Consider the following 16407-nt stretch of genomic DNA (forward strand, 5'->3'; position numbering starts at 1 on the left):
GAAAGGGCTCCCATGTTCTTGGATAGACAGAATTAATATAGACCTCTACAATGAAAATTATACACCACTGAAGAAAGAAACTGAAGTAGATCTTAGAAGATGAAAAGACCTCCCATGTTCTTGGATAGGCAGAATTGATATTATCAGAATGACCATACTACCAAAACTGTTACACAGATTCAGTGTAATCCCCGTCAGAATACCAATGACATTCTTCATAGAATTGGGGGCGGGGAGTCCTCAAATTTATATAGAATAAAAGACAGAGAATAGTTAAAGCAATTCTGAGCAGCAAGAGCAAGGCCCAGAGGCATCATAATACCCAGTCTCAAATTATACTACACAGGTATAGTAACAAAAATAGCATGATATTGCCATAAAAGCAGTTTGAAGGCCAGTGGAATACACTAGAAGACACAGAAACAAACTCACATAATATAATCACCTGATCCTTGACAAAGGTGCCAAAAACATTCTGGAGAAATGGTGCTGGGAAAACCATATATCCATATGTAGAAGAATGAAACTAGATCCCTACCTCTCACCTGCATAAAAATCAACTCAATGCGAATCAGAGACCTAGAAATTAGACCATAAACAATGAAACTGCTAGGAGAAAACATGAGGACAACGCTCCCAACACATTGGCACAGGTACCAACTTCCTTAATACAACTCCCACAGCTCAAGAAATAAAACCAAGAATAAGTAAGTGGGATGCCATTGAATTAAAAAGCTTCTGCACAACAAAGGAAACATTTAAGAATATAAATTGGGTTTCTATGCCCTGTATTGTCACCTTCAAATTCTTTCCAGTCCATGATCTGAATCAGCAAGCATAGCATTCACCTCACTTTTTCCATCTTTCAGGGATCACGGTCCTATAATGCTTACTGTCCAGTGTCTGAAAACAATTGAATCATATATCTTATGCAATATTTTAGTTATAGTGGGTGGGCAGTTCTTTAATCCTTTGGAGAAGAAATAAGTCTCTTCATAATGTGTTTTAATAACACAGAACAGTGTTGTAGTGGAAATCGAGTTGAAGGGAGAAAATATAGAGATTGTATGACTTTCCTACCTATATATTATTAGAAATTGAATTTTCCAAAACCAGATGTTCATTTTTTAAATTTTTCTTTTTAGAAAGGATTATGAGAAACAACGTAACTTCCTTATAATTTATGAATGGTAGAAAATTTAGAATAAAGGATAAAAGGGGAAATCATTCAAAAGCACACATAACTATATTATACTTACGTATCCTTTGGAGTCTGATATGGTAGCCATTCTATCAAAAGCAGCTTCATATCCTTTTTCAATGGAAAACTAGGGCTTTTTTAAAATTTTAGTTGTAGATGGACACAGTACCTTTTTTTTTTTTTTAAATTTATGTATGTGGTGCTGAGGATCCAACCCAGTGTCCCATGCATGCAAGGCAAGTGCTCTACCACTGAGCCATAATCCCAGGCCTGGAAAACTAGGATTTTTACATTTGTTTTATATCTTTCCTTGAAAATTTTTTAAGAATAATTTCTGTAGTCAACACATGGAAAGCTTATTTGAGTTACTAAGGTGACTAATTTTGAAATTTTTTTAAAGGTCAAGAAAAAAATTACATTATTTCTATTAGTAATCCTTTGTTTTCCTTGACATACTCTACATTGGCTGTTTATAACCTTTTCTCGTTTACTGTTGGATTTTTTTTTTCTTGATTCCTATGGTATTCTTTTATATCTAAAAATAGCATTTATTTCACTTTTTCTCACTATGTTGGAATGCCCTTTTTAGTGAAGTATGTCATTGAATATTACATTTTTCATTTTTATATAGTCAAAATTTTCCTTTTTGATTTTTATTTCTAAGCTTAGAAAGTCTTATTTCAAAGGCACCTCTAGCTCAGTGTGTACTAAAGAGAGCTCATAATCTAGCTACTCCACCACCTCAGCACACAAACACACAATTGCCTGATTAATTTGTTTCATTCCTAGTAGTCTCTATCCAAGTGAAAAGCTCTACCATCTGTGTAGTCCCACAACTCAGAAAATTTAGTATTCTTGATTATTTTCCTACTTCCCATAGTTAATCCAGCACCCACTCCTGTCCATTTTACCTCTTAAATAAAGCTCATGCCATCTATTCTCTCCACCTCCACCACCAGAAACAATTCAGGCTGCCGTTACCTCACATCTCTAATCACTAACATACTCTCTTAACTAGTCCCTCTGCTGTGGCTCTGCCCTCCTTAACAGGCTGTTCCCTTAAGGTTATAGTAATATTTTCCAGATACAAATTTAATTATGTTATTCTCTGCTTAAAACCATTTGGGGGCAGCTTATTGTAGTGAAGGCAGAAATATTTTTTTTGTTTCTTTGACATAGAATCCTACCTATATCTACAGCCTTGTTTCATTTTATTTCTAATCACTCTATACCAATCACTCTGGATTCTTTCAGCTCACTTTGCTCCAACTTCAGGGGCTCTGCATATACTTTTTCATTTTTCTGTAACTCTTCTCCTGGTTAACTCCTACTTACCCTTAAGATTCATTTTATTTCAGGAGACCTTCTCTCACTTAACACAGTGTCAGATATTCTCATGATGTATGGCCACATGGTCTTGTCCTTCACAGCACTGGATCACTATCGTACCCCTAATATATAGCACAGCACTTGGCACCTAGTTGGCCCTCAAGGGATATTTGAGTTAATGAGTAAATGAATTAGTCATTATTCCTTAAACTGAATTTTAGGATCATCAGGCTTTTCAGTGAAATCAGGGTTGTTAATTTGGGAAAATGAGACATATTATAAAGAAATGATATTTTCATTTATATTTAAACATTTCTTATTAAAGTTATCCCTTTGTTTTCTGTTATAAAATGGGATCTCTAGTTGGTGATGATTGCCATTTAGGAGTTTTTAATATTAGTTTTATCTAACTTAGAATTTTACTATTAGAAAAGTATGTCTTATAGCTGAAATTATTTAAAGCTAAAATATTTTTTCATAAGTTTTTTTGTTGTTGTTTGTTTTGTTTTGTTTTGGCAGTGCAGGGGATTGAACCCAGGGCATCATGCTTGCAAGGCAAGCCCTCTACCAACTGAGCTCTATCCCCAGCCCTTTTTAATATTTTTTTAACCTCCATTAATCAAAAGCTATATATTTAACCATAAAACTAGAGAAGGGGGGTGGGGAGATAGCTCAGTTGGTAGAGTGCTTGCCTTGCAAGCACAAGGCCCTGGGTTTAATCCCCAGCACCGCAAAAAAAAAAAAAAAAAAACTAGAGAAGGGTCTCTTTAGATTTAGTCAAAGAAAATCTCTTACTGAGATCAGGGCAGAGCCCCACCTTTGACACTTAACATGTTGACTGAGTTACCTAGTTTGAGAATTTTTATGTTTTGATTAGCATCTGTATAAAGCTTCAGAGCTTGTACAGTTCTTCATATGTCATTTTGTTGCTCATTCCTACTCTATAAGGTATAGTTATTAATGAGGAAGAATTGAGTCTTAGGCACATTAAGAGATTTTCCATATTAATTAAATATTGAGTCAAGGGTTGAATGTTTTCTCTCATATACAAAGCTAGAGTGGAAAAAAGGAATTTCAAAAAGGGATTTCAGGAAAATAGAAGGAGAACAGTAGAATAGAAGAAAGGGATGGGCAGTGAGGGAAGGGAAGAGGGGAAGGTGAAGTAGGGGGAATGAAACTGATCAAATTATGGTGTGTGCATATATGAATATATCACAGTGGATCTCACATTTATGTATAATTATAATGTACTAATTGAAAAACTAAGGGAGAACAGTTGAATAGAGGAGAGGGGAGGTACTAGAGAATGAAATGGAGCACATTATGTGCATGTGTGACTCTGTCACATTGAACCCCAATGTTATATGTAATTGTAACACACTAATAAAAATATTTTTAAAAATTGAACTCACGAACCAACCTTTACACCCACGTCCTCATTCAAGTTTATGCTGTTTTTCCCATATCATGTTGCCTTGTATTTTATGTATATAGAATACTGAAAGTATTTAGTTGAATTCTAAATAATTATAGGGTGTAAACTTTTCTAGGTTATACCTTTTGCACATTATTATTTGTAATATTTATGATTCTGTGTATTAATCATTTAGAAAATCACTTTAAATACTTTTTCTTATAGGAACCTCCAGAAATTTAGTCTTTTTGGAGACATAAGTGTTCTGCAACAGCAAGGAAGTTTGTCAAACACATACCTCAGCAAGGCAGACCCTGATGGCAAAAAAATTAAACAGTAAGTTATGTAGTGGACAGAGGTTTATACTAATATATTGCTTTTTATATATTTTATTCTAGTTTTTACTATAAAATTATAAAAATAATCAGAAAAGTAACTTTTTATTTTCTATAAGACACAAATGTGTTAATGAAATACACTGATCATGTGTCATTCCATGCCATAAATCTTTTAAGATATCAAATATCTTGCTGGATAATTATTGCTACTTAAAACTATTAATTCCCTGCTTGTCTTGTATGTCATCAGTCTTTTCTACCATGCTTATGTAAAATTCTGGTTTCCTCAGATAAGGAACATATTTTTACATGTTTATACATCTATGTGTTTGATGTATCTTATTCATTAGAGGTTAATGTGAATTTTAGTGGGATTTATTGTGGGTTGAGTAGAAATTAACTAATTGATGAAGGAAAATATATATATCTCAACATTGCATGCCATTTATTTCCTATTTTTAAAAGTCAATATTAAAAGATTGTAGCTAAATGTTAGTGAGATCATTGTGGCATGTGTTTTCCTTATAGAATTCAGCAGCTGTTTGAAGAAATACTGAGTAATAGTAGGCAACTGAAATGGCTGTCCTGTGGGTTTATGCTGGAAATAGTAACTCCAACATCACTGTCATCTCTCTCTAACTCTATTGCCAACACCATGGAGCACCTGAGTTTACTGGACAACAATATTCCTGGTAACAGCACTCTTATCACTGCAGTTGAACTAGAACGATTTGTGAATCTGCGCTCACTTGCCCTGGATTTCTGTGACTTTACAGCTGAGATGGCAAGAGTCTTAACCGATAGCAACCATGTGCCTTTGCAGCGACTATCTCTCCTGGTCCACAATGTTTCTGTGATGCACAAGTCTCTGGACAACATGCCGAATGATGACCACTGGAAAGCCCTGTCTCGAAAGAGCACCAGCCTTCGGGTCTATATAATGGCTTTTGATATCAAGAGTGAAGATATGTTAAAGATTCTGAAACCCAGTATACCACTAGAGAGGATTCATTTTGACAGCTATATCACTTGTGTTTCAGGGGCCATTGTTGATCTTATATCCAGGCAGTATGACAAGTTCCTCACTCATTTTATATTGATGAATGATGTGATAGACACGTCTGGTTTTCCAGATCTTAGTGACAACCGAAATGAAGATCCATTGGTTTTATTAGCATGGAGGTGCACAAAGCTCTCTCTTCTGGCCATTCATGGTATGTGATTTTTCCCCCTATTAATCTGATATTGTCATTGTACTTAAAATATTTTTTTACACTTAAAACATTTATGCCAGTAAAAAGATGGCACTGGCCTTTATAGTATCAGGAAATCTTGCAACAAATTGACATGCAGTCTTAAGCTTTTTAAAGTTTATAAACTATATCACTTACAGAGTGAAAGTCATACCTCCATCCCAAACATTCTGCTTCAGCTTCCCTCTTTTTTCTTCTACTGCATAGTATTTCACATGACATCTGAAATTAAATTTAGCTAAGAAGATATACACGTCCCCCAACAATAGATATATTTCCTCTAATCACAAGACAACTTAAAAGCATAATACAAGTATGGTTTCTTTTATGTTCACTGCCTCATCTCTTAAGAGTCTAGGCATCTGTGTACTAGTTTGTATAATGTTTTTTCAAATGATGACCCCCATTGGTTAGTTACATTTTAATTTCTTCATGGAGCCATTCATCTTAATGTGAACTATTCTCATTTGAATAAAATTGCTGTTCTGAAAAACTAAAAAAGTTTTACTTTTTTTCTGATATAATCCAATTACAAAATAGCCTATAATAATGTTTTAAATGTTTTATTAGTTCTATTTTATTAGTCTTTAAACTGTTTATAGCATACTCTTAATATGTGGGAATGGGTATATCTTGTTTTTCAAGTTTTCTTTTATAATTTGGCCAGTCATTAGAGGTAGCAAAGAATAGACCAGTATCGAAAATGGCAGGTAAAATGGGAATACAGAGTGCCAAGTTATTTAAAAGTTCATTTAAGCCCCAGTCTTCTTAAACTTCGTTCTTTTTAAAGATGTAAGGTGTTAGAAGAAAAGCTCCTCTACCATCCATTCCCTTTTATTCCTTCTCAGAGGTAGCCATTATTCTAAAGTTGATACATATCATATCATGACTGTTTTATGCTCTTGGTATTTGCTACTGATGATTAACAGTTTATCTTCAAACTCGGAAGTATCACTTCATTTCTTTGGATTGTGAAGTACCACACAACATGATTTTTCACGAATGGAAAATACCAGTTTACTATGTATTGTTAATCGATACATATATGTGAAATAAAACCTTGTACGTGTGGTACATCATTATGCAAACCTCCAAAATTTATTTATATATACTTTAAACTTTAAATGTCATCTCTCTTAGAGAAGGAAATGTCAGAATAGGATTACATTACCTAACAGGTCACCCACACTGTGGTCTTCTTTAAGACAGTATCAAATTTCTGGCCTTTTTCCCCCCCAGGACTAAACAGTCATGCTTCCTTTTCCAGTTTCAGTATATTTTTAATGAAAAGAACCAATTGGGGGAGATACAAATTTGAAACTTCTCAAGAAGCATCAAATGAGAAAAAGACTGACATTAAAAAAATTACATAAAATGCAAGAAAATGACAGAATTGTCTTTTGTTTATTTTTAAGGTTACACAGTGTGGGCACACAACCTCATTGCCATTGCTCGTCTTCGTGGCTCTGATCTAAAAGTGCTTGAAGTCACCGAAGAAAGCATTGATTTTGACCAAGGTGAACTAGCCGACCAGGATGTGGATCCAGTGCATAACCTTATTGAGCAGGTATCCCTGGGTCTGGGTCAACCTTGGCATGCTGTCATGGACATTGAATCACTCAGCGTCTTCACTGAACCAAATCGTCATTTTTATAGAGAGATGCAGCGCTTCAGTGAAGACATTTAGCTTTTTTTAAATGTACAATTCCTGTGGTTACATATGCAAGTAGGGTCCTATTATGTTTTTTTTTTTCAGTAGTGTGAATTAATCCCTTTGTGCTGTGTTTAATCAGTATTAGCTTTATAGAATTATATATGTATATTCTACTTCTTGATCAAAGAACGTAGTCGGGTATTGGTTTAGAAGTTCAAAGTGACAATGTATAGGGCTTTCACGGTTAATGGAATTGTTACCAAACCTTAAGGATATACAGTTGAAGATTGTCTGAGGTTGCTGGCTAACTTTGTTTTTCACTGAGTTACTCTGCCTTTTGGACATTTTTATTCTTTGTGTGTCAGAGTTCAGAACTCAGGAGCCAAAATATTTTTATACGTATATATATATATATCCTTAGCCTGGTGGATTTATATGCAATGCACTGCATCTCTGTATTCCAATAGCATTTCATTAATTCTGATTTGAAATGGAATAAAGGAAGATAATATAATCCCAAATGAGTTATCTTTAACAGAAAGCCGAGTTTAACTTCCATTACCTACATTAGAGTTGATATCACCAATTACCATTCTGAATTTCATATAGTACTAGGTTAGAACATTGCTTATCCTTTTTTTAAAAAAATGCATTTACATAAACATGAATATTTAAATGGTCAGATTTTTTCAGACTGTATCTGATATAATTTTATTCAATTATTGCATTATACATTCAAGTTAGCTTTTTAGCCCAGATTTCAAATAGTGGAGGAAGAAACAAACTGTATTTCAGTGTAAAACCTCCTAAATAAGATCAAAATAGAGTTGTAAACAAACATGTTTGCAAACAGACATTAGTCGTGAAATCCCTAGCAACAAGTCACTGGATTTTTCTCTGTCAGCACGCGTGTCAGCTGCCAAAGAATAGACTTAAATGAAGAAGTGCCCACATGCTGGCAGGGGCCGGCCCACGGTGGTCAGCCAGATACTGCTAGATTGTAATATTTAAGGTCGAATTTCGACCTGTGGTACACAGCTGTGCTGTGGCTCTGTCAGCAACCTCAGAACTCTGAAAAAAAAAACAAAAAAAAAAAACAAAAAAGCAAAAAAAAAAAAAAGAAAAAAAAACCATGCACCTGTTTCACTGTGAATAGTGAATGTAAAGGAAAGAAAGGAAAAACTGAAAGCTTGTTCTATCACAGGTATGAGCTGCTATGATACATGAAGAACATTCCATGAAGTATGTTTTAAAACCTTGTTATATCTGAGAGGCTTTAAAAGCCAATTTAACTGTTCAGGGCAACCGCGGTACAGACGTGGTCTCTGTGAGACTTCCACCTGACCCCAGTTTTAAGTGGTACGAATGTTGTGCATTTAATGTTAAAGGACAGTCTGCAATAATAAAGTAAGTAGCCAACGTGGGTGCCCAGCAGTGCTGAGACCTGGCTGCTCTATTGTAAGCTTTGGAAACACAATTTATGCAACAGATGTCCAGATATGATTCTATTTATGGAAAAAGTTTATATGTTTTACAAATGGTTTTACCATCTTATATTAAATGACCTTTTGACAGGTGTGCACTGTTTTGTCTCCAGTGAGCACATACCATGCGGATTTTATATGTACATCAGTAGTGTGAATCCACTGGCACAGTGTGTGTAAATGCCAGATGTGGTGAGATTTTATCTTGTATATGTGATCAGATAAAATAACTCCTGACAGAAACTGTAAGGAAACCAGCTGAATGTTTGACCTGATGACTGATGTTGTATGGTTTATGTTAAATGTATATTCTTTTAATCAATGAATAAAGCATTAAAAAGTGATCATTGTAATTTATTGTATATAAAGCATGAAAACTTTGTGTTAAATAAACTGCAGTAATCCTCATAGTATATAATCATGTTAGCAACTGTTGTATACTGGTGCAGCAAAGCTTAAATTTGGGAATATATCATAAAAAAACTTAATCTGAGTAGAGGGTTTTAATTTTTAAAGAAACTGACAAAAAAAAACTTAAAAGCAAACAGTAGACTGGTTAGCACAAAATAGTGAATTATGTACTCATTGTTGATATGGTAGAATTTTATAGACACTATAGGAGCTTATTTTTTAAAACTTACACTATATGCAAAAATACTTAGAATTGCCAGTATTAAATACTTCATAAAGCCCTTTATTGCTTTGATGTCGTGATCTCTATTCTTGGTTATTGAGAAAAACAGCTCTCATTTATGGGGAAAAAATGGTTTCTTTTCCTTCTTCCATCTTTCCTTCCTTAATCATTCCAGATTTTTTACTCTTTTAGGCAATGCCTCATCTTTGAATTCATTATTCAAAAAGAATTGTCTGTATTCCAGGTGTGCCTCCAAGGATGGTTTGGCAATTTGGACATAGTCCCCACAAAAACAATGTTAAATACACTGAACGGAATTCTCAAACTAACCATAGGTGCCTATCCAACCACAATCTGAGAACTTCTAGCACCTCTACCAAAAGCAACTTCTTGCCACACATAAACACTAGAGACCACACACAATGCCAGACCATACCTCCGTGCCTTTGCAAGGGCTACCTGCTTACGCATCCATTTCTGACATTCCCTGGCCCTGTCCTGCATTTTCAGAGCACTTCATTTCTAACTCTTCCTCCCTGGGTAGAACCTTCAGATGACAAGTAGTTGGCACACTTCACTGGTCATTGTCTGATGTACAATGAAAGGGAAAAAAAGGAATTGTCCTTAGACCTATCAATTCCTTATTTCTTGGACACACCAAACTCCTTTGAATTAGTCTGTTTAAGTATGTTTTTTCAATATACCCAAAGTGTATGAAAAAAGAAAGTCTTACTATGTATGAATAGCAATCAAGTGAAGGTTGATGTGGTAAAGCTCTAACTGGGAAATTCGGTATCTGTTTTCTGGCTCTAATGCTGCTTGAGCTGAGACCCCTCTTGGAGATTGTTTCCTTATCTCTGAAATAAAAATTGGACTTGGGTTATCTAAAACTGATTCTTCACTGAAATTCTCAACTGTTGGTAGTCTGATAGCTCATAGACATACAAGATCGTCATTGAACAAAGATACCAAATAGTTTCAACATAGTTTACTAAACTATATGAAATATATGTAAATTACTGTCCTGTTTCCCCACCATCCTAGACATAAAAGAAGCTAGGGAGCTGCTGGAGTGAGGCTTAAGGAAGTGTGCTTTCTGTTGAACACAAGGATGCAGAAACTAGCCTCCCTGGGGCTTATAACATGAATCTAAACGGATCTTTATGAAGCCAGTAACATAATGCAGTGCTCATCGAGTAACATACAAGCTGGTGTGAATAATGACAAGGACTACACAGCGTTGTCTAAACCAGTGCTTCCCAACCATTTCCATGTCCTGGCATCAAAGAATTTTCTATTGGTGCATTATCATTATACATAATAGATTCATTATGCCATTTTTGTACATGCACATAACAGTTTGATCAATCTCATTCCCAGGTACCTTCTCTTATCCTCACCTCCTTCCCAACCCACTTGCTCTATACTACTGATCTCCCATCTCATTGTTTTGATTAGTGCATTATAATTATGTATGTGTGAGAGTGATTGTGGTATATTGAAACATGAACAGACCATCAATTGGCAGATTTCATTCCCCAGTATTTCCCCATGCCCTCCTCTCCCTGTCCATCTCCTTCCTCTACTCTATTGAGCTCCTTCTATAATCATGAGATTCCCATTCCAAAATGTATACAGCTGAATTTAAGACATTTTTATTGGTGCTTTATAATACATTATAGTGAGATTCATTATGCCACATGGGAATTTAAGAAATTTAGCAGTTATTCTTTCTTTTGTAGAGATAGCATTCATTTCTTGTAATTTAGTTTCAAATTTAAATGATTTTTTTCATTACAAGTATTTCAAAACAATGATGAAGCTGTAATTTGTGATTCCCAAACATAACCCTACTACTAGTTGAGACACCACTAAGAGTACACCTTAGTTACCAACAGACAAGTATCTGATCCATGAACACAAGTAGACATCTGCATAGCTCCCAACACCCTCAACCCAAACCAGCTATGTCTGGGGCATATCACACACACAGGCTTCCTGCATGACCTTTTGACACCTGGTACATACACTCCCAGCTTCTTAAGGAGACCCTTGTCCATGAAGCACAGTACAGCACTCTTATCCGGCCAAGGAGTCATGAGTGTGTGAGTTTGCTTTCTACCCAAGGCACTAAGAAACCCCGCTTCCCTCTTGCTACTCAACAGAGACTGAAAGCATCAGCAGGCTCCCAGCCACCCCAGGACTCATTAGGTAGCCTTGAGGGCCATCACTTCGGTATTTGGTACAGTCTACTAATTAGGGTTGTCGGTTGTGGAAAGATAATGGAAGGTGTATCATGAATGAGTTTTCAGGACAAAATAAATCATTCTTTCTGAAAGATTTTTAAAAACAGGGCAAGGACACCTTGTATCAGCAAGGAAGAAGAAAATATTTGGAACTTGAATTGGAATATCCATCTATTAAAAAGGAATTAGCTCTTGATCACTTGGAAATTTTACATCATTCATTTTATTCCTTGACCTCATATCATGTCAGTTATCAGTTTATTGCCTTTTAACCCTGAATGTATCCTTCAGTAAATACTAATAACAATTCCTTTTAGTGTTCTAAAGTGAGCACAAAGTTAAATTTCTTGGTAAGGACACTCAGGGGACATAGCAGAAGGAAGAGGCTCTCTCTTGGCTCTGGAGCAGGTCAGGGTAGGTGCAGCTTGACTTCTGGTGAAACCTGCCCAGTCAGGGTTCAAGTTTCTATGAAACTTACAGCTTGACCTTCCTTCAGCCTTTCCACGCAGAAACTAGAGGCACTTCATGTTCCACAGTTAAGCGTCTCCCCCATAGGTCCTGGGTCTCCTAGTGCAGGTCCCTGCCACTTTTTACTGTTGGTGCACCACCCCCCCTGAGCTCTAGACCTTGCCTGTTGCTTACCAAGCAACTCCAGACCAGTTCAGGCCTTGCAGAACTATCCCTGGGCCCGAACCCCTGGAGTTTGTCTTTCTTTGGGTGCCCTTCCTCATCCCTAGGGTACCAAATAGTGACCTTATAATTTACCTACTTAAGAATTATTTGTATTAAATTTCCCATTTAAACTGGGTGGTTTCTCATTCAAACAGGACTGCTACATGTAACCTTTCCAACTATCCCACAGCATTTTATCCTAATACACTTTTACTTTGGGGCATGGTGGTGCACATCTCTAATCCCAGCTACTCGGAAGGTTCAGGCAAGAGGGTCACAAATTCAAGGCTGGCTTGGGCACTTCAGCAGACCCATCTTAAATTTTTTTATAAAGTAATATACTTTTGGGGCTGGGAATACAGCTCAGTTGGTAGAGTGCTTGCCTTGCAAGCACAAGGCCCTGGGTTTGATCCCCAGCCCCACTAAAAAAAAAGTAATATACTTTTGTTAAAGAGTCTTTCATTGACCCTATATATTTTCTGCAACTTTTTGCATATAAACTTTAAATATTTATGTCAGTCAGCTTTTCATCACTGACCCAAAAACTGACAAAACAACCTAGGCAAGAAAAAGTTTATGGGGCTCATAGTTTCAGAAGTTCAGTCCATGGCCCACTGACTCCATCACTCTGGCCTAGAGATGAGGCAAAGCATCAGGGCAGAAGGGCTTTGTGGAGGGAAGCTGCCTCACTCATGGTGGCCAGGAAGCAGAGAGAGCAGGAGGAGCCAGGGAAGATAAATATAATCCCCAAGGTACACCCCCCAGTGACCCACTTCCTCCAACCACGACCCACCTGCTAGAGTTACCACCCAGTAATCCATTCAGATTATTAATCCATCAAATGGATTAAATCTATTTGTTGGAGCAGGTCCAAAATGGCTTCCTTGCTGAGGTTTCCAGCAGGCTGTTTTTAGTTTATGACCAAGGTCATGCTGTTAGTGAGTAGTCAAGGTCAGAAACACTGATTCAATGTATGTACTAAAGGTCATAAACATTTGCTTGTGAGCATGTGCCCACTTATGTAACCTGTTGGCAGTGTGCCTTGTTTGGCCTGCAAATAAAAAGGGCCTATGGAAATGGCTTGTGGGGAGCTAAATAGAACTGACTGGGGCAAAATGGAACTGGCTAGGAGCTAAACCTGAAGCTAGAAGCTGTTGCCACCTTTGAATAAAGCATGTCTGCTGTCTTGCTGCTTCTTCCACCTGCTGAGCTTCCTGGGTCTGCGCCCCAGCACAACAACACTGATTAGGTCATGGCTTTCATAATCTAATCATTTTACCTCCTACATTAACACAGAAGCTTGTGGGGGAACACCTCATACCGAAACCATAGCGATGTATAATTTTAAAATTTACATTCACAAAACTGTTAAAATTTGTCCTAGATTTAGTTTTCATATATATTAAATACAAAATTAATCAAAAATATAAATTTGGGTTGGCTATAAACTTGTTAGAACCAATGTTTTCTTCAGTACTGAGGATTGAACCCAGGGGCCTTTGCCACTGAGCTACTCCCAGCCCTTCGTATTTTCAAGATAGGGTCTCACTAAGTTGCCCAGGCAGGCCTTAAACTTGCTATCTTCCTTCCTTAGTCTCCCAAGTAGCTGGGAGTTGAATATAAGTGTTAAGAAGTATTTTTTCACATACGTAAGTAAATAAAGAGAAAATGTTTTGTAATAGCAATGGCACACCTTTGAACTTCTGACCATATGGCAGGGGGAGGATAAAACTGATCTACCATTAAAATTATTTTAGATAAGTCGACTGGTTTAAAGCAATCAGAGGGCTAAGGTTGTGGCTCAGTAGTAGAGTGCTTGCCTAGCACATGTGAGTCACTGGGTTCAATCCTCAGCACCACATGAAAATAAATGTTATAAAAAATGTTTTTTAAAAAAGCAGTGAGAGTTATTCACTTTCTCAGCACTGACCCCAATATTTTAAATTGTCCCTCAGGGGCTCCAGAGATTCATACACCTTAGTATCATGCACTGCAACTGGTCTGGAACTGGGTGAGAGGTAGAGTTCCTTTTGTAATGTAGGAGTTGGGTGATTAGGAAAAAAGGCCTACTACACCTTCTTCAAAAATTCGTCCCTAGGCAAAACAGCTATGGAAAGAATACAGAAGGTGAAATTCTATGAATAAGTATACTTGCATACTGCTCGTAAAGTCTGTTCTGAGGCAATGTTCGCCAGTTTGAAGGATACAGCTCATATTTCCCATATGACAAAGAACTAGCATGCTTATTTCTGCATTGTTTGTAATGAAAAATCAGCAACCTTAGTATCATTAATAACAATGAATCTGTTGTGGCATATTAATATGTGAAACGCTACCCAGTAGTCAAAATGAACTAATCAGACAGATTTACTAACGTGAATAAGGCTCCAAGTGTTAAAAACCATCCTTTAGAAGGACCTATTCAAAGATGCTATTTATCTGTATTTTTTAAAGGTAGGAACAATAAACCTACAGATTGTATATGAACACATTTAACTGAAAAATAACAAATATTCACACACTCTTCACAAGCATGCTTACCTATGGAACTTGAGGACAAGATTGGTATGAGCGGACTTGAGGGTTTATTTAACTTTTTTCTTTAAAAAATACAGCAAAATGTTAAATTTTGCTCTAAGTAATAACTAAAAGAATATTCATTACATTGTTTTTTTCTATATTTTTAAAGAATTTGTAATTTAAAATGTGAATACAATTCAAGTTATCTATCAATAAAGGCATCTTTATGAATTGACTTGGTTCATCATCCTGGCTGAGTCTAAAGTGTGACAGTCTTAGTCCATTCTGTGCTACTGTAATACAATACCTGAGACTGGATAATTTATAAAGAACAGAAATTGATTTCTCACAGTTAGTGCTGGTAGGTTTAGTGTCTATTGAGAGCCCAGCCTCCCATTCCAGGATGACACCTTAAATGCTATACCCTCCAGAGAGGAGCAACGGAAGAAACAGGAGTTTAGCCTGCTCCCACAATTCTGAGCAGAATTTAAACCCAAAAGGCAGCACCCCTACATTATGCCATCTATGTGCTGCCCCTCTCAAACAAAATGACTATCCAGTGTAATTCGGCAAATAATACTGTTCTTCCACTTAGTTTTAGAATGCATAGTATTAAAAATTTATCCACATTCATATACCAGTATTCTTGTTGTATTTCTTGAAGTGCATTAATTGCCTATGGCGTATTGGTGCATGTGTATCACTAATTCTATTGGATCACAAAGCAACAGAATGATCATGTTGGTATGTGAATTTACGTCTAATAACATACACAGTATATGTATATGTAAAGGCATGTTGGAAACAGAAACATCTATTTTTATTTTGCCTAGTTTTAGTAAGAAAAAATATATACTTGGTATGTGGTTAGCCTACTTACTGTTAGACAAGATAACAAGATATAAAACTAGAATAGGTACTACCTTATAGTTGCATTATTACTGGAAACTAAGAACTCTACTTACCTGAGATAATATATTGTTGGAGATTTTCAAGTGCTTATGATATATATAATTTTTGTCCTTTATAAACATTATCAGCTATATTTGTGAATCCAAAAAAATGGAGGACATTTTTCAAAGACTAGTTGATCAAATCACTTTTGTTAACACATTATTAGCTAACTGACTTCCTCTAATATTAATAAAACCAATAGGTTATTTTGACACCCTTCCTCAAAAACAAGGAAATTAAATCTCTTTTTACATAGCAGATTCCTTGAAAATATACCAATAAGCATAATTTTATTAAAATATCAACTAGGCGAGACCTTAAGATTTCTTTGCAGTTTTAAATACTAAAATAAAACAGACACCCTAAGGACAAGCTATTTCAAAATGTAAGGTGAGTACAAATATTTAGCAATTTGAAAAACAATGAAAAAACAGAACATAAGTATAACTTCAATTGACTATTAATTTGCCCTTCTAGAACATGAGGCTAAACATGCTTAAGTTTTTCATAATCCAAGCTATTAAGGAATTCAGAAGTGTTATTAAAGATGCCAAAGGTGCAATTAATCATGTCCTAAAGAGAAAGTTTTCCTAAAATGAAATAATAAACACAACTTCAGAATTAATAACAAAGAAATATTTAAGGAAAATACAAATCAGGTTTCTGGAGCTAATAACTAATTTACAACCAAACAAGGAGCAGAGGAAA

The 16407-nt window shown here is 35.9% G+C and overlaps 1 protein-coding gene across 1 annotated transcript in view; it reads left to right on the plus strand.

Annotated features, from left to right (window-relative positions):
* The window catches only part of FBXO33 (F-box protein 33), a 37333-nt gene extending 27965 nt beyond the window's left edge, over positions 1-9368 (plus strand). The window contains exons 2-4 of the mRNA XM_079119721.1: positions 4170-4280; positions 4811-5496; positions 6951-9368. Coding sequence (XP_078975847.1) covers positions 4170-4280; positions 4811-5496; positions 6951-7222 — 1069 coding nt within the window. The 3' untranslated portion in view covers positions 7223-9368. The remainder of the gene's footprint in view (positions 1-4169; positions 4281-4810; positions 5497-6950) is intronic.
* Positions 9369-16407: the final 7039 nt, after the last annotated feature.

Source organism: Sciurus vulgaris (assembly GCF_902686455.1).
Source record: "Sciurus vulgaris genome assembly, chromosome: 2".
NCBI classification, from domain to species: Eukaryota; Metazoa; Chordata; class Mammalia; order Rodentia; family Sciuridae; genus Sciurus; species Sciurus vulgaris.